This window comes from Schistocerca nitens, chromosome 5 (genome assembly GCF_023898315.1).
Source record: "Schistocerca nitens isolate TAMUIC-IGC-003100 chromosome 5, iqSchNite1.1, whole genome shotgun sequence".
In the NCBI taxonomy this organism is placed as follows: Eukaryota; Metazoa; Arthropoda; class Insecta; order Orthoptera; family Acrididae; genus Schistocerca; species Schistocerca nitens.
Genome location: NC_064618.1, coordinates 181,978,600 through 181,998,967, shown reverse-complemented (window position 1 = coordinate 181,998,967; position 20,368 = coordinate 181,978,600). Strand labels below are relative to the sequence as shown.

At 40.1% G+C, this 20,368-nt stretch overlaps 1 protein-coding gene across 3 annotated transcripts in view; it reads right to left on the bottom strand.

Moving 5' to 3' along the window:
- Nucleotides 1-20,368, bottom strand: part of LOC126260186 (uncharacterized) — a 296,244-nt gene that overhangs the window by 275,409 nt on the left and 467 nt on the right. For all 3 annotated transcript variants that reach the window (XM_049957462.1, XM_049957463.1, XM_049957461.1), the window contains exons 3-5: nucleotides 19,871-19,934; nucleotides 15,427-15,539; nucleotides 14,971-15,156 (exon numbers count right to left, since the gene is read on the bottom strand). In XM_049957462.1, the coding sequence (XP_049813419.1) occupies nucleotides 14,971-15,156; nucleotides 15,427-15,539; nucleotides 19,871-19,934 (363 nt within the window). The remainder of the gene's footprint in view (nucleotides 1-14,970; nucleotides 15,157-15,426; nucleotides 15,540-19,870; nucleotides 19,935-20,368) is intronic.

Sequence of the window (20,368 nt, the reverse complement as noted above, 5' to 3'; positions counted from 1 at the left end):
CAGAAGGAGCAAAATGCGAAAAAATAAGTAAGAAAGTAGAATTATGTCCGAAAAACTATGTAAAAACAAATCCAAAGTATGGCTATTGGCACCCACATGGCACCATCCTATTCATGGGCCATCTAGAGGAATCCTTCCTAAAAACCCAGAATCCTAAACCCCTCACCAGGTCCACATTCATTGATAACATCTTTCCTATCTGGATTGGAGGTGAGGACACCTTATTCACATTCCTCCAGAACCTCAACAACTGCTCCCCCATTTGCTTCACCTGGTCCTACTCAACTCAACAAGCCACCTTCATAGATGTTGACTGCCACATCAGAGATGGCTACATCAGTACCTCAGTCCATATCAAACATACTAAACACCAGCAATACCTCCACTTCGACAGCTGCCACCCGTTTCATACCAAGAAGTCCCTTCCGTACAGCCTAGCCACCCGTGGTCGTCCCATCTGCAGTGACGAGCAGTCCCTCTCTCAATATACTGCGGGTCTCACTGAAGCCTTCACTGACCATAATTATCCTCCCATCCTAGTACAATAATAACTCTCCCGTGCCTATCTTTCCAGTCTCCCACCACCTCCCAAAATGCCACAGTCCGGCCACAGAGGAGCATTACCCTCATAACTCAGTACCATCCGGGACTGGAGCAACTGAATTACATTCTCCTCCAGGGTTTCCATTACTTCTCGTCGTGCCCTGAAATGAGAAATGTCCTACCCACTATCCTTCCCACCCCTCCTACCGTTGTATTCCACAGTACACCAAACCTACACAATATACTCGTCCATCCTTACACAACTCCTGCTCCCAATCCCTTACCTCATGGCTCATACCCCTGTAATAGACCTAGATGCAAGACCTGTCCCATACATCCTTCTACCACCACCTACTCCAGTCCGATCACTAACATCACCTACCCCGTCAAAGGCAGGGCTACCTGTGAAACCAGTCATGTGATTTACAAGCTAAGCTGCAACCACTGTGCTGCATTCTATGTAGGCATGACAAGCAACAAGCTGTCTGTCCGCACGAACAGCCACCAACAAGCTGTGGCCAAAAAAAATAAGTGGACCACCCTGTAGCTGTACACGCTGTCAAACACGATACCCCTCATCTCAATGACTGCTTCACAGCCTGTGCCATGTGGATCCTTCCCACCAACACCAGCTTTACTGAATTGCGCAGGTGGGAACTTTCCCTGCAATACATCCTACATTCCCGTAACCCTCATGGCCTCAACCTTTGTTAATCACTGTCCTCACCCATCCAACCCCCTCCCTGTTCCCATTCCAGCACTACACAGCCATCATTTCACTTCCACACCCAGTCTTTTAATTTATTTTTATTTCTCTCCTTTCCGCTACCTACCCCCTCCCCCTCCGCACCATCTCTCCTGTCCATCTAAACTGTAACCCTTCACTGTCTTCCAGTCTCACCATACTATTCCTCCCCCTCCCCGCCCCAGCCTCCTCCTTACCCCCACCCAGTCGTCACTCCCATCATGCGCTGGTGCTGCTGCTCGCAGTGTAGTTTCAGCTCTCAGACTACAGACGTGTGCAAGTTGCGCTTGCTTGAGTGTGTGCGTGTGTGTGCATGTCTACTGCTGACAGAGGCCTTAATGGCCCAAAGCTATGATTGTGTGAATCTTTTTATTGTGCGTATCGCGACTCAGCATCTCCGCTATATGGTGAGTAGCAACTTTCCTTCTCTCGTATTGTTTCATTTTATTTATTTTATAATCTGTTTCAAAGTAATTATTTTAATTGCTGGCAAAATAAAAAAACATCGAATAGCATATAGGTTGGCTGTTGTACTTTCCTGGTAATGACGCAAGAGTACTTTGGTCCTCTTCAGGCATATTGGAAATATTGTAGGTCATAACATGCAATTTAGAATGTGCACTAGATTACCACCATTCTGAAGACATTCTGGATACTTGTAACTATACAGTTCTGTGGGGCAATGAAGGTAATTGAAACCTATTGTGGTATCAGAGGTCACTGATTAAAAAATTAGAGCTTAATAATTTACTACGTTTCCAAGTTACATCACACATCTCAAATTCACTCCGATATCCTATACCCTAAGAATTTACATACAATTTATACTTTATTTGCCAAAATTTGTAGTTGTGTTGTGGTACTGCGTACTTATTGTGTTGATTGCTGCAAAACTTTATTTCATGCTATAGCATCAGTTCTACTATTATTGATTATTTTTGCAATTTTTTTTTAGGCCAAGTTTTAAGAAGAATTAGCCTCCTATGCTCAGCCTTCAAAACATTTTCAAAAATAATCAATTGTTTAAAAATCGTAACAGAGACTCTCCTATCAGAAGAACGTGAATTCCAGGAAGGCCATTCATGCAGTCATAACGTATTTACCACAACAAGAATTTTAGAGAAACGACAAGAATTAAACTTGGAGAGACATACAGTTTTTATTGACTTTGAAAAGGCTTTTAACAGTGTGAACAGAAAGAAACTATGGCAGATAGTGATTGAAGGTGGATATCCTAGACATCTTACTGAAGTTATAAATAGCTTATACATGACCACAAAAAAAAACCGATGTTGGTAATTACAAAACTGAAGAAATCACAACCAATAAATGATACAAACAAAGCTGCAGCATGTCACCTGGTTATGCATAAATGATTTTATTAAAAACTGGAAACAGGGAGTAAATATGGGTATACGGATTAATAGAAATAAATAAGTTAATATCCTTTTGTAGGCAGATGATACAATTTTGGAAGAAAATGAACATGAGCTATAAAAATCAAGACATGAATTAACGTTACATGTGTCAGGGATAATGTATTTTGTAGGAAATCTGGCTTTGCAATATAGTATAACTATCATACTGTCATACTTTAGTTGTCCTTTTCAATGGGAGTGTATATTGTCTGCATGTATCAAAAATATCTTGAGTTTTTGAGTGTGTGTGTGTGTGTGTGTGTGTGTGTGTGTGTGTCGCGCGCGCGCGCGCGCGCGCGCTTGCGTGCGTGAGCATAGCCTTGGCAAAATGTTCCAGACAGCTTCAAGGAATCAGAAAACTTTATCACTAGTTTGTCTCTAGTCATAACAAGGCTCTGTTGAATTTGCAACCTCTGTGGCTTACCAATTTCAGACATTAAGAGAGGATCAGCAAGTGCAGATGAAAGTTATTTGCTTACAGTTTCATAAAACAATGCATCAGCCACAATGATGCTCCACTGTGAATGCTGTTATCAATTACAGGACGAGCTGGAAGTCGCCAATACACTACTGCAAGTCTTCGCCACATATCGCACAATGGAAGCTGCTGTGAATGGATGTGTTGGGAGGGCTAACGAGCAGACATCAAAGGTACCTCAAGTAATGTCCTATCCTGCAGATACTGTCTTCTCTACCAGAAGTGGACGACATATCACCACTCATCCACTTAACTGTGAGAGGCATACGTAAGAGGCGAAATCAGGAAGAAGCGAGGGTGTATATCCATCCCTAAACAAGAAGTTTGAGGCATTATCTTTCACTGAAACTGAGATACACTTTGACTGTTGGGAGACCTGCTGACATGTCATGGGGAAGCAAATGCAAAAGTGGAAGGTTCTATTGAATATTGGCAGTTCGAACAAATAGCAAGTAATAGCACCCTTTGCAGAAATGGCACCAAGGGATGAGGAGGATCTGTTTGTGCATTGAGTTCATAGTTGTAGGCCACATTCAACAACTTTAAGATGCGCTACTGCGGGAACATAGTGCAACTGACTGCAGATTGTGGCATGCAATGAAACACATGAGGCCTGTCATCTGGGCTACAAGCTCAAACTTCGTCCACAAAATTTCAACAAAAATTAATACTTGCAGCACTGACCCCATAACTGATGGTGGTACTCTGGTTCTGCATTAAGTCGAAGGCTTGTACTGGAGACTTTGAAGATTCTCTGGCAAACTAGGCTGCACCTCCTAGACTTCCACAATGGGTTGACAACTGGGTCCAGATGATGATAACTTTATGAGACTGTGATGTATTACTTTATGATACAAAGAAAAGATACAAAAGACTATTAAAATCTTGGTGCTCAAGTGCCAAAGCATTAGCAGCAAAGTGCATTGAAGCTCAGATAATACCATGTACATAAAGCTGGTTGAAACCAAATATCATTAGCAGTGAAATTTGAATCAAACTGTATGTCAAAAGGCTAAACTAAAGGGAAATAAATATGATGCATCTGTCTAACTAGATGCGCAACTGAAAGACAGACAGAGACAGAAATTAAAGTTCAATGTGAGATTGTTTGGGCACGATTTCACATCAAGGTTGGGCATAAAACTGGATCCTTCTACCGACCATCACATTCTTCTCCACAAGTAACCAAAACCTTTACAAAAAAAAGCTAAGTTCACTAATACCATAATTTCACCACTGGAGGAGACTTTAATAATAGTACAATAAATAGTGGTAACTACACTTCTGTACGTGGCGTGCATAACAATACACACAGCAAAACAATACTAAATGCTGTGGAAACTACATAGAACAGATACTTCTGAAGCCCATTCATGGCAGAAATATATTGGATTTAATGACAACAAATGCACATAGCTCTTTTCAGAATGCCCACATAAATTGGTATTAGTGGCCATTATGCATTGTAGCTACAATGATTAACAGGGCACAAAGATCAACGGAAATAATTGGAAATATAACAATGAAAACAATTATTGATAAAATTATTGAGTTAGATAGATAAAAAGTCTACTCACCAAGTGGTGGCAGAACACACACATAGAAGACTGTTGGGATTGGCAAGCTTTTGGAGCCAGCGGCTCCTTCAGGCAGAAGGGTTGAAGGGGAAGACAGAAGGGTGAAACAAAAGGACTGGAGAGGTATAGGAGAAGGGGTAGATTTTGGGAAGGTGACCCAGAACTGCAGGTCAAGGCAGACTTACCATATTGGATGAGAAGGAAAGATTTACATGTTCCACATAAAGAGGCAATTGTGTCATACCTCAATAAGAAGCCTTTGAACACACATCTGTGGGCAGGAGCATACCCAGGAACTGTGGCTGAAGTTTAGAAGAGTAGTTGACCAAGTGCTGGATACATTTGCATCTAATATAAAAGTTCATGACAAGAAGGACCCACCATGGCATAAAGTCTCTACAAAGAAACCTCCAAGAAATTGTGAATTGCATTTCATTCATCTCATGACGTACATTTGCACTCCATTTGGTTTGCGTACAGGGGTCAGGTCAAAAATCTACAACACAGTTACAATGATTCTTACATTAATAAATAATAGCACTACAATAAATAACAACACTATTACGATATTTCTTGGAATATGTAACACATTGTATCCAGCTCAAATTTCCAAGTTTGTCCTGCATGACTTCATCCACTGAGTAATAACACTTCAGTGTCAGCAACAACTGTATAATGGGAGCAAAACCAAGCATTTGAATAAAGGTAGAAAATGGCTAAAATGAAACCTGTCTAATTGTCAAAAATGCAACATCTTATTGAAAGAGCTCTCACAAAACCAATAAAATATTTTGTCATAAATAAAAGCTGTCAATAACACTGAAGTTAGTGCCCAGGCACTCATGTAGGAGACAAACTAAAAATTGGAAAGAGACGGCATGACATCCTCAAAGAAGAATTATTGACAAATGTTGTTTCTAACTTCAGGTGTCCCCTAGGGAAGTGTGTTGGGACTCAAAGCTGTTTATGTCGTATATTAATGATCAGATAGATAATATTAGTAGTAACCCCATTTAAAGCAGTTACTTGTAATGATATAGAAAAGGCTGCACAAATATTCAGCCAGATAAGACAAGACTTCAACGTGATGTAAAGATTGCATTTAACTATTTAGAAATGTGAGACTGTGCACACCACAAAACAAAAAACACTGTACAGGGTTTCTTGTCTGAACAGACAAGAAACCCTGTACAGCGATGTCTGTGAATTCTCTCCAGTGCCATCAGAATACCATTTAATTCCACAGCCAAATGCTGCGGAAAACACACTTTAAAAACTGTATCAGGGAAACAGCAGAACAACTGAGGACATTCTCTTGGTGAGATCCATCTGTGCAAACAATAATAAAACAGTACATATTTAAAATGGAAAAAAAGTTGTAAAAACATATGGAGTAAAGTTTTCTTGTACCATGTGAAGCTTATAATCACTTTGGGCCTCTGAAGACACCAAGGTGGCAAGGCGTTCCATCCCTGGCTGTGTATTTGGAGGTCTGACAGATCCAGATCCTTGAGACATATCTCACATGGCTGGGTCACATGGGGCCAATTTCTGAACAGCCATTCAAAGGTCAGTTGGACCACTGCACTAAATGCCAATGACTGAGGTGATACTGAGATTTTCAGTGCCTATCAAACCAGAAGGATCCATCACCGAATCCAGAGTGGTGGTTCAGCAGCCTCTGCACGCAGACTCCGTACAGGGCTGCTCCGAAAGGCTTCAGTTGATATCATAATACCCTCATGGTGGACAGTGTCTAACATCACGAGGTAGGAAGTACGGGCAGATCCATAGACCATGCTGCCATAGTCTAAACGTTATCGAACGAACGCCCTATAAAACTGCAAGAAGTGGGACCTGTCAGTTCCTCATCTTTTCACTATGGCATTTCAAAATATTCAATGACTGGAAATCCTTTGTTCATAGATGTGGGAGCCAAGTTAATTCTGAGTCAAATAATAAACCCAAAAACCATATAGTTTTTTGAAAACAGAAAATATTGGCCCCCATTGTCGGCACTGGTTGGTTAAAACTTTGACGAGCTTAGTTAAAATTGACACAGTTTTCTCTGGTGAGAACCGAAAACCAGTTGTTCTGGCCCAACTCTGCAGCCTCTTAATGGCCAGCTGTAGCTGCCCCATCATCATAAGATCAGAGGAAGAGAAGATTACAAACAAAGAGAAGAAGATCGCATCTGACAGGGCTCTTAACTGCACAGGAATTGCCATTGGTAACAACGGCAAACAATGTGGCACTGAAGACACTGCCTTGGGGGACCCTATTTCTTGAAAATAGCAGTCAGACAAGGCTGGTTCTCAAGAAAGGACTGGATAAGAAGTGGCAGGGGTGCACATAGTCCCCGTTCATGAAGTTGGCAAAGAGTGTACCTCGAAGTAGTGTCACTTGCTTTTTCAATGTCAAAAACACACGAACCAAATGGTTTCAGCATAAGGAGGACTCCTGTATTGCCGTCTCCATTAGAATTAAGTTGTCAAGGGTGGAACGGTAACACCTGAAACTGCACTGGGAGCGGCTCAGGTGACATCAGGATTTGAGCAGTCAGACGAGGTAGTGGTTGCCCATGCGTTCAAGAGCCTTACCCATACAACTGGTAAGGGCTACGCTCTGGTAACTGTTAGAGGCACTAGGGTCCTTGCCTGGTTTCCAGAATTGAATTAATATTGCCTCCTTCCAAGTCATGGAGCACTGTCCAGCAAATCAGATCTGAATGAAACAAGAAAGGAGCTGTCCTTTCACTTTAGGGCACAGATGGCTAAGCATTAACGGATCTCAACCGGTCCTGAAGCAGTGTCTCTGGCTGCATACAAAGCTGATTCCAATTCCCAGATGAAGAATGAAACATTGTAGACTTCCTCATTATGTGATAAGAAATTGAGCTTCCTCGTATTTGCTGTCCTACAGAACACCTGAAAAGCAGGAGCCTGTCTGCATGAAGTAATGACAGTTAAAAAGTGTTCAGCTAAAATCTGAGCCATGTCTTCTGATGTGTCCACCAAGACCCCATTATTTGACAAAGCCATAAGGGGACGTGTACTGCCCTTGCCTGAAATCCGCCTTATTTAGTCCAAAACTTACACAGTGGAAGTGGTCCAATTAATGGAGGTCTTTAATTCCTTCCAGGAAGCCCTTTTCCGTTCTTTTTTCACCTTGCATGTGCTCTCGCAGATCTGAAGCCATGAAGGTTTTCTGTATTTGGATGGTGTTTGAAGTTCCACAGAGCTGTTCATCTGGCCCTGAATGCCAGACTACAGTCATAATTCCACCATTATATAGGCCGTCGTCTGAGGTGGTTACTAGACCAGGGGATGAACTCTGTGGCAACCTGTGGGATCTCACAAGTGATGTGAGCCACTGTCTCCTGTCCACAATTCTTTTGTTCAAAAACAGCCTCTCTACTGTACTGCAACCAATTTGCCCTTTGTATCCTCCACCTTTGTGGTGTCCTGTCAAGGCACCGTCCTAGGTGGCACAGGGATCCACACTGTGAAGTGGTCACTAGAACGTAAATCTGTAGCCACTTCCCACTGAACTCAGTCTGCAATAGCTGGGGAACAAAAACAAAAGTCAATGGCTGAAAAAACCCTGTAGCTGTGGAAGAGTGTGGTATCTGACCCACATTCAGAAGGCCGATATTCTCAGAATGGACAAGTCGCTCTGAACAGTTTCTCCTGGACCAGGAGCTAATTCTTCCAAATGTGAGTGATACCCATTTAAATTCCACTGCAACACAGAAGTCCCTGTGGAAGCCATTGTTTAGTGATGGTTGTTCTTTTCTTTCTCCCTCAGAGACGGTGATTTACAGGAGAGGTCAGGGGGAACGTTAGCCAGTTCCCGGCTCTCCAGTTCCACCAATTTTGAAGTCCATATCCTCAAGAGCATAGTCCCCATCATAGAGGGAGAGAGCTTGCCAATCCGAAAGTTTAACTACCACTTTCTTCGACTTGGAACTACTTTTCAAAGGACATTTTTATTTACTAATGGTAGGAGTTGGTTGCTTGGATTAACGGGATGGCTTAGTAGGCTTCTGATGGTGGGCAGTGGTATGTTGCTTTGGTGGTAAGCCCATTGCCGACAGCTTCCGAATGGCTTCTGTTTCAAGTGTAGTGTTCCCCCTCAGATACACCAACAAGTGCACGTGCTCTTACTTTAATCTGTGATCTGAGTTAATGTGGAAGCATCACACTGGGTGATTGGCATCTTAAGGGCTGATGCAAAAGAAACAGCAAAAATCGGAGGTTACATAGCTTTGAAAGCTTTTTTTTTTAGCTTCACCATAGGTTGTGTGTGTCTTGACTTCCTACTCCTGAATTTTCCTTTCCTCACGAACCTCACACTTTCTGCTACACACTGGGTTATCCCCAGAACAGTTTACACGTTTCAGAGGACGTGTACAAGAATTGCCCGATTCGTAAGCTGAGCCTCTGCAATGGCCACACGTAATCCTCCCATAAAGTTTGGCCAAATCTTTGACTTATGAAGCATTGCACTGGATGAGGAACAAACAAGTAAACCTTAAGATGTAATTCTGGAGTTGCGGATTTTTACAATTTGCCGTTGACTCTCCTTGGTTAGCTCTGCACTTCTGTGACACTGATATTTTCCATTCCTCACGTAACTCCGCCATGTCCACCTCCACTACATAAGCAGGGAACCACTCCCTTGCTAAAATTAAGAGTGTTATGAAGTTCAGTCTCAACTGGGTAGTTACCTAAGGCCTTACATCCTAGAAGCTTCAATACTTGGCCTGAATTAGCAGTTTCAACTAGAAGTGTTCCATTAGGAAGTCGTTTGACACTTTAGGGACCCAACAATACCTTCAATCCCTTTTGCATATAGTTAAGTGGAGACGACCTCAAAGGTGCCCCAAAGGTTGCTGGCTACAGACTGTTTTATTTCAACAGCCATTCACCTCATCAGCACATAGCACAGCTTGAGGTTGATGGGCTTTTTATAGAGGTGTACCTCCCCACAGTTCAGGTGGTGAAGCCAAAACACACAACATTTCACCGCTGCACCACAGGGCGAAGGCCGGTGCTTACGGTAACAGAGGACTGATGGTGCCCTGCCCCAAGCTCAGGAACCTGGAGTCGGTAAGCCCACACCCTGCAACCAAATGCTGAGCCTCTGGGGGCAAATTTCCTTGAGACAGAATAGCTTCTGTCAACAAATCAGTACAATTTTAGAAATCATCGCTTGTGCCAAACTATGCTTGCCCTTTTTTTACATGACATCCTGCAAACAATGGGTGAAGGGCAAGCGGCAGATTCCATATTTCTAGATTTCTGAAAAACATTTGAGATAGTGCCCCAAAGCAGACAAAAGTACAAGCATACAGAATACATTCCCACTTACATTAGTGGCTCAAAGACTTCAAATAAAGGAATCTAGTACATTGTCCTCAATGGTGAGTGTTCATCATAGACAAGGGTCTCATCAGAAGTGCCTTAGGAAAAGCGTGATAGGACCACTTATTTTCTATATACACATTTGGTCTGGTGGACTGGGTCAGCAGCAGACTGTAGTTGTTTGCTGATGATGCTGTGGTGTTTGGGAAGGTGTCATCATCTAGTGACATATGAGGATACAAGATGACAGACAATTTCTAGTGGGTGTGAAAAAAATTTCAAGGTAATGCATACAAGTGGAAAAACAATCTCGTAACTTTCGAATAAAGCATTAGTAGTGTGCTGATCAACACACACATGCTGATTAAATATTAGGACATAACGTTGCAAAGTAATACGAAATGGAATGAGCATTTAAGGATTCTAGTAAGGAAGGTGGTCAAATTCAGTTTATTTGGAGGATTTTAGCAGTGTGATTTGTCTGTAAAGGAGACTGCATATACGACACCAGTGACACCCATTTTTGAGTACCGTATTTACTTGAATCTAAGCCGCACTTTTTTTTCGGTTTTTGTAATCCAAAAAACCGCCTGCGACTTATAATCGAGTGCAAAGTAATCGAAAGTTCTGAAAAATGTTGGTAGGTGCCGCCACAACTAACTTCTGCCGTCGAATATATGTAGCGCTACACAGGCATGCTTTGCAGGCACAAAGATAAATACTGGCGCCAAAACCTCTGCGTCAGTAAATAAATTAAAAAAAAAAAAAGGTGAAAGGCGAGCTTTTTTCCTCCGCCCCGAGTTTCGACCACTGCATTTTCATACGTTATCCTTCGAAGTAGATACAAATTCCATATTGTTCATCTTCAAATGTTGCAGCGTTTCCATGTACTAAGAAAGTCCGACTGGCAATATGGCCAACTCTACGTTCTGAATTTTTTCCTACCTGTGAGAAGAGATGGTTGCTAATAGGAACTTTTATGAATTGTGAATCACATGCAATATTCTCTTCACCACAAGAATAATACGAATATAAACATTTTGCCATGTATTCTTTCGTGTTTGCCGCTATCTCATTTAAATTCTGTCAGCCTAATAAACTACGAAACTAGAGTGAGACAACAGCAAACGCGGAAGAATATACATATCATGTCATGTTTATATTCGTATTATTGTTATGCGTAATAGTGATACAGTCAGAAATGAAGCTTGGCAATTGACTACATTTTTAAATCTAAGATGACTAATTTTTGTGCAGAATGTAATGTACTAAATAGGCGTCTGCAAAGATTTTCAAACGGAGAAAAATTTTCGCTAAACTCTCGTTCAGAACATCTTCAATCATATGCAGTCTATTATTTGGTTCTTGTTGATCATTATCAAAGAAAGCAGCAGTGTAAGTAACAACAAATAGCAGTCTCTTGCCATTGTTTCGCTTATGAGACAATCCCTATCTTTTTAAATTGTAAGCGGCAGTAGCGCGAACAAAAGCAAGCCATGCCGCGAGCAGCGACAGGTCATAAACACACATCATCAGAATGCGACAAACAATGCATGACAGTACAATAATGCATTTTCAGCTTGGAGTGACGTAAACACCTAAGAGAACGGCACTTATCAAATCAAAGAAAATTAAGCAATCAATTCAAACCAGACGAAGCACATGGAAAAGGAAGGGTACCCGTATAAATACGGATGGAGCGCCTGAAACATAGCAATGGCTACCTGGTAAAGCTTAACTGCTAAGCTTACGACTCAAACCAAACTACTGTAGCTGTATTGTCATTCATTCGACCTAAATTGTGTCTCATATTACAATGGACCAACTTTGCTCCCCTTGAATTTCGAGTCTCAAATTTCAGGTGCAGCTTAGAATCGAGTGTGGCTTAGATTCGAGTAAATACGGTACTGTTCGAGTGTTTGGGATCCACACCAGGTTGGATTAAAGTAAGACCAAACAATTCACAGGTAAGCTGCTAGATTTATTACCAGCTAGTTCAAACAACACACAAATAATACGAATGGATCGAGAACTCAAATTTTGGAAACCCCTAACAGAAGGCAACATTCTTTTTGATGAATACCACTGAGAAAATTTAGAGAAGCAGCATTTGTAGCTCACTGCAGAACAATTGTACTGCCACCACAACACATTTCATGTAAGGACCAAACAGATATGAGAAATTAGGGCTCATAAGGAGACACAAACAGTCACTTTTCCCTGGTTCTCCTTGCACATGGAACAGGAAAGAAAGTGACTACTAGTGGTACAGGGTACCCTCTGGCACCCAACTTAAGCTGGCTTGATGAGTATGTAGATGTAGAGACAGTATTGTAGTCAGTGTTTGACAGAACCTTGGCAGGCTTGCAGTCAAATGACATTCAGTATTTCTATCATCATCATGGGTACTTGCCATCAAATGACTTTACAAGTTGGTGTGGTGTTCTCATACTTTCAGAAAAGTATCATCCCCACAATTCCTATAATATTAATATCAGATAAATGCGAGAATTATTGCACAACCAGCCTAAAATCTCATGCATCCATGTTGCTGACAAGGATAATACACTGAAGAATGGAAAAGAAAACAAGAGAGTAGAGTTATTTTCAGTTCTAAGTCTACTCCAAGTACCTTGACAGTTCTATCTGTAGCACTGGGAAGTACGGGTCAAATGGCTATGAATACCCCACAAAAGGACGAAATTAATATTCTGTATATTTTGTAATTATTGACTTGGGCAGGAAAAGAAAATGTTGAGAAACTTTTTAGATCAGTTCAACAGTGATAAAATGTTGCTGCTTCTTAGCAGAACAATCATTTGTTTAAAGTATAAAAACAGCTAAAAGAAGAAAATAAGTGTCATATTGGAAAAAACTGTTGAAGTTTCTGCAGCAACCATTCCAAGGCGTTGTCTTCACATATGTAGAACGACAACCCTTTAAGTTTGTGTATCTAATCATTTAAAAATGAAACAAAAAGTAATATGCACTCTGCCAAAAATAGATGCCACATTTTCCGGTCCATCACATATCACAGAGTTTAAAATAAAAACAATCTAAAATATCATGAAAAGGATAGATTACTGCTCACTATATAGTGGAGATGTTGAGATGCAGAGAGGCACAATGAACAGACTGAAGAGTGTGGGGGGGGGGGGGGGGGGGGCGCGCACGCACACACTGATGCAAGTACAACTTGCACACACGTGACAACATTCTCTGCCTGCTAAGGCTCAAGTCTGGCCTCAGGGGCAAGAGACACTGTGTGTTCTAGAACAAAGCTTTTGGCCAAAAGCTCAGTTGTTTAGCAGTCTTTTTGTAGTACTGTCTGCGATTCAACATCTCCACTTCTATTTCTGCCAGCTTTGATATTTCTGTTATTGCCACACATTTACACTTTTTATATCAAAATGGTTATTAATGAATCTGTGTGAGAAAAGAAATATTTGATGCAGTGATGGGATGATACAAATTAAGCAGTATAAAATGTGGAATACTGGTGCTGATGCAAGATTCATATGAATTACTTGTGTGAACAGTCCCCCCCCCCCCCCCCCCCCCCACACACACACACAGGCTATTTTCCTACTGATACATGATACACGTAGGACCGTAGAACTTTCATGGTATGTTGATAACAATTTTGTCTGAAATGTTAATCTTGATAATAGTGACAGACTGATATGAATTACTCACTTTGGGTGGACTGACCTGCTTTCACTTTCTGCTTCATTACCACAAATGCATGCATGTGACAAAAGTAGGCCAAGAGGAAGGGTAATCCACACAATGCGAGTTATTTATATGCTAACAGCATAGAAAGGTAACTTGTTAACAGTTGCGTATGGCTAAAACATACTATTCTTCAACTGGGTGGCTCCAACTAACATTGAGACGCATTACAGACATCTACTCGATACCACATTTGTTATTTACCTCAAATTAGCATAGCGCACAGGTGATCCTTTGTGAAGTTTAGCCTTGAATTCTTGTAACAATAATTTTCCTAACCAGAAATGTGGGATCTTTTCTTCTCAGAATACAAGAATGAATTTGAGAAGGCCGACCACATAAATTTAAAGTTTTAAAAAATATCTCTCATAAACTTATAACAACTGAAAGTGAGACATCACACAAAAACCACAACATGGCTACTTGTCTGGAATGCCTGGAAAAGACTGCTCTGGCTTCAGAAATAGCTATGGAATTCATTTTATGGCCCATCTACTGCTCTGTAGTACTTATAACCTAAAATCAGTCACTAAGAAAGAAATAATGTAATATGTTTTGTATCCACTTTGAAGTACAAATTGCAGAAATTTTATCTATCATGTTGAAGTCTGGCTGCTTTATAATAGCAGTTTTGACCTGACAAATTTTATTTACAATCTCAAAGCCTTACAATAGCACATTCTTTATTGACCAGCAGACAATATTCAAGAATTACAGGTAACTAATTTACCAGTATATAAGTATTACCAATGCCTGAAGTTTCTATTCCTGATTACAAAATTAACACTGCTGTGATATGCGTATTCTTCTGTACTTACTTTTAGACTGATTTTAAAATGCCCATATGATAAAATAACGCAGACTGTATATCTAGTCTTAGGTTTTCTCAGTGTAAATGAAGTTTTATAAGCCTTCCAAATTTGTAATTTTCACACCTAGCTGAACTTTGCATGATCATTAATAAGTGATTCATTTAAAGTAAAACTTGCTCTCACGCAATAAAAATTGGTTCAGAGAAATTCATAATTTCAACTTTGGAAACACTTCTAAATTCCTGGGAGATATTTGGATGAAAAAGAGTCGTCAACTTAAATTAATTTAAAATACATACCTTCTACATGGCAATTCCATTCCAAAATCATCTGATTCTGCCAAAGATTCTGACACCGTTCCCCAAATAGCAGCCTTTTCCGTTGCTGAACGGATTCGTTGCTTTTCACCATCCGACAGTGCAAACTGCACTTTTAAATTCAATGGTTTTTTATTGTTCAGTTCTCTGATGGCTCTTTCAGCTTGGCTAGAGAACACGGCATGAAATTTAGTTTCTAAACAGTCACAATGTTACGTTGATCATGGTTGTATTCTTTACATTGCCAAGAACAATGTGTTCTTCAAATTCAAATTAATTGTAAAAAATTAAATCAACAAAAGAAATTAGTTCCTATAAAAACCACAGCTAAATATATATTCTCAACCAACAGATCACCACATTTACAAGGCAAAACTACAAGACATATTTTGGCCTGGTGTAACACATGTTAAGGAACTACAGAGATGTGAAACATACCTGTGTTTAGGGAAAACTATAAACGCCCAAGTCACATGCTGACCAGGGAGTGGTTCATGAATGTACACACTCTGTACATCTCCGTAATTGGAGAATATATTTGTTAGCCCCTCCTGAAAAAATGAACTGCACTTGTACATGGACTTATCTACAAATTCAAATGGAGTAAGTTTTATATATAGTCTTGCCAAAACGGCAGTGGAAGTATATTTTTGACATATCTAGCAAAATAATCGTCTATCACAATCAATCCTGCTTCAAGCACAACTTAAACATATCACTTTCTTCCATTTAACAGGAACAATATCTGGAACTACTATAATAAGTTTATCATAAGAATAAACCTGATGTAAACATTACACCACGTATTCTTCAGCATTTGCTTGAATCTCATTGGATTTCGTTTCACGTGGAGCGATAGCCGAGCTGTGTCCAGTACAGTCAACTACAATCATAAGGATATATTTTATGCTGTGTTGCATACACACAGTCAGTGATAATACAGGCCAACAGCTATACCAGCGCATTTAACTTTGACGGCACTGGCCAGCCAGCTGGACACACTAACCTGCAATGATGTGAGCACGTGGGGGAGTTCAGGCGTAAAAAAGATGAGCAGAGCAACAATACAGCTTCGAATATCATTTCACTTTTAAAACAAATGAAATAATATTCATCAAAATACCACTATTGCACGCTTCTTAGGTTGCCAGACAAAAAGCATAAAATGCTCTTGTTCTCACCTCACATTGTAGTCTCATTGCAAACAAGAGTGATGAGAATTCCCTACTTAAACACAGTGTAATTTTTCTGAGTGAGCTATGCAGGATGCAAAAGTATACCACAGGCATTTCCCCATATTAGTGAATACTGACGTCACAGGAGGTATTAGTTACAGGAAGTTGCCTGGTAATCTCTTAGCTCATTCCTTATCTGAATCCAAGAAATACACTTCAGTTCTGGAACTGTTATCTGCTGCATCAATAATGAGTCGATCAACAACAGAATCCAGGAAGCCACCCAAGTGCCACATTTTATCCTCTTGTTTTATGACATGTTATTCTATATTCCACCAGCATTAGGCAGCGACAAGTGAAAAAACTACATGTATTAGTTCTAATGTCTGGCAGATTAACAGTCTTGTTATTTCTCTCGACAAATCCCTTAACTTGGTTCCAGATCAGTTCCATTGGATTCATATTATAATGGTACAGTGGCAAATGTAAAAATGCAGCATTTGTTTGATATGCTTGATGCTGTGAAAATGACTGTTTTTCATGTTTATACGAAATCACACTGGTTCAAGAGGGACTACATCTGTTGTATAGAATAATGGACATAGTCCAAAGAAAGAGTATATGGTTTTTCACTTTTGTTCTAAAAATGAAATTCTTGGAAAAATTGGTAGAAGCTGACCTCGGGGAAGATCAGTTTGGATTCTGTAGAAATGTTGGAACACGTGAGGCAATACGGACCCTATGACTTATCATAGAAAATAGATTAAGGAAAGGCAAACCTATGTTTCTAGCATTTGTAGACTTAGAGAAAGCTTTTAATAATCTTGACTGGAATACTCTCTTTCAAATTCTGAATGTGGCAGGGGTAAAATACAGGGAGCGAAAGGCCATTTACAATTTGTACAGAAACCAGATGGCAGTTGTAAAGAGCCAAGGGACATGAAAGGGAAGCAATGGTTGGGAAGGGAGTGAGACAGGGTTGTAGCCTCACCCTGATGTTATTCAATCTGTATATTGAGCAAGCAGTAAAGGAAACAAAAGAAATATCTGGAGTAGGAATTAAAATCCATGGAGAAGAAATAAAAACTTTGAGGTTCGTCGATGACATTGTCAGAGACAGCAAAGGACGTGGAAGAGCAATTGAACGGAATGGAAAGTGTCTTGAAACGAGGATATAAGATGAACAACAACAACAGCAAAATGAGGATAATGGAATGTAGTCAAATTAAATCGGGTGATGCTGAGGGTATTAGATTAGAAAATGAGATGCTTGAAGTAGTAAATGAATTTTGCTATTTGGGGAGCAAAATAACTAATGATGGTCTAGGTAGAGAGGATATAAAATGTAGACCGGCAATGGCAAGGAAAGCGTTTCTAAAGAAGAGAAATTTGTTAACATCGAGTATAGATTTGGGTGTCAGGAAGTCGTTTCTGAAAGTATTTGTATGGAGTGTAGCCATGTATGGAAGTGAAACATGGACGATAAATAGTTTAGACAAAAAGAGAATAGAAGCTTTCCAAATGTGATGCTACAGAAGGATGTTGAAGATTAGATGGGTAGAGCCCATAACTAATGAGGTGGTACTGAATAGAATTGGGGAGAAGAGAAATTTGTGGCACAACTTGACAAGAAGAAGGGATCGGTTGGTAGGACATATTCTGAGGCATCAAGGGATCACCAATTTAGTACTGGCGGGCAGCGCAGAGGGTAAAAATCATAAGAGGGAGACCAAGAGATGAATACACTAAACAGATTCAGAAGGATGTAGGTTGCAGTAGGTTCTGGGAGATGAAGCTTGCACAGGATAGAGTAGCACGGAGAGCTGTATCAAACCAGCCTCTGGACTGAAGACCACAAGAACAACAACAAAAAAAGGGTTCAAATGGCTCTGAGCATTATGGGACCTTTACTGCTGAGGTCATCAATCCTCTAGAACTTAGAACTACTTAAGCCAAACTAATCGAAGGACATCACACACATCCATGCCCGAGGCAGGATTCAAACCAGCGACCGTAGCGGTCGCGCGGTTCCAGACTGTAGCGCCTAGAACTGCTCGGCCACTCTGCCTAGCTTACAACAACAAGAACATTTTCTTAATTTAAGCAGCCATTATTAACAATCTTTCATTAAATATCGATAATGAAGAAATTATATTTGAAATGAAAACAGGAATTCTGTGTGCCTATGGAACTAGAAACAAGAAGACAATGACCAAGGTGAGACTTTAAGCAGTGAGCCATGAACTGCACCAGATTATCAATCTACTATGCTACCAATTCCGTTAAACATCCATGTGTATTTGAATCTGAACACAGTCCCTCGAAAAACTTCAAACCCAATTTTTTCAGTTATTTTATGAAAACATTAAAAACAACCTACTTCTTGGAACTTTTTAACCGTGTTCTACACACGTGTTTCACCGCAGAGCAGGAAGCAGCCTCAGCCATTTTCACACCACATATTAACAGTGCAACAATCTGAGCACAACAGTGAAGAGACAGTGACTACAATACTTTGAAGTTTAATATTTTCAACATTTCGCGGCTCTGTCAGCAACTCTCTCCAACAACAACTGAGGCAGTTGTTAATTTAAAATTAACCTTTAAGTTTCATTTACCGTAACTTTGTAATGAGGTATCTAATACATAAGTAGGACCTACTTCCTAGAAGATAACACCAGCAGATGTGTACTACGGCTTCTGACCAATCATTGCATTTGTGTTTGTTCAGATGAGGTTTATTCTTATGATGAACAGATTATATACATTATGAGTGTGGAACACTGCCTGATGGGTACAGGGACTGCGAGCAGTCGTCTTTTATGCTGGTTCAAAATTTTTATTATACTAGGACCTGTTTCAAATCATCTAGTGACTCATTTTAAGATGGTACACAGTTTTGTTGGTTGATTGTAGCATTACAGAGGTTATGTAAAGTTAATGGCATCCATGAATTTAATCCTAATTCACTTATGTTTTCCAGCCACATCACGACACTACACAAAATGCCACAAGCAACAATTCCTGCTTGCTAGCAAGTTAGTTAATGCTGTGACATGACTAGAAAACAAGTTACGTTTCCCACAGTATTATGTGACTCTGAATTAAACTTATGGGTACCAGTGACTTTAAATGGCCTCCACAATGCTGCTGTTGTCGTCTTCAGTCCTGAGACTGGTTTGATGCAGCTCTCCATGCTACTCTATCCTGTGCAAGCTTCTTCATCGCCCAGTACTTACTGCAACCTACATCCTTCTGAATCTGCTTAGTGTATTCATCTCTTGGTCTCCCTCTACGATTTTTACCCTCCAATGCTAAGTTTGTGATCCCTTGATGCCTCAGAACATGTCCTACCAACCGGTCCCTTCTTGTCCAGTTGTGCCACAAACTCCTCTTCTCCCCAATTCTATTCAATACCTCCTCATTAGTTATGTGATCTACCCATCTAATCTTCAGTGCTACAATCAATTAATGTAAATTTTTATTATTTGAAAACAAGTCACTAGGCAATTTGAAATCGGTCATGTTATTATAAGAATTGAATCTTAACAAAAGGTGACTGGTTGCAGTTCTTATTGTAAAACTGCAAGTATTTATAAGTTACCAATTTTAGCAGCAATGAGACACTTGTCAATAAAAGACTTATAACTAATGTTTGTGAAACTACAACAAATGAAAGTTCACATGTCAACAACAAAAATTAATACCTTATTTATTCCCACCGGTACACTGCCAACATAGACCTTGAACGGTCCTTTACTGCGGGTACTTCTGAAACAGTAAAACAACTATGAACAGATTAACTACATTATTTTTAATTCTATCAGTAGTATATTTTGGAAATTACAATATTAATCTCTTCCTCCATCATTCAAATGCCACAAATTCAACTAATAGGTCTAGTGTGCAAAATGAACTACAGAGATCTACATATATAAAGCCAAGGATTAAATGAAGCATTCAATAGTTTTGCTACATCACAACCAAACAACTTCCAACATAACCAAGGCCTTGGGCTATACTACAAGTCAGGCGGTCACAACAACACAGTCGTAGTAAACTAGCATCTAAATGTATTGTGAAAAGTACTACTTATAACTCGTAATAGTTATAACTTACGTTAACCCTGCCCCTCATATCTTTCTCTATTGTCATTGCCACAATGGGTGAAGAAACAAACTAATTGCGAAGTGGCCAAAATCTCT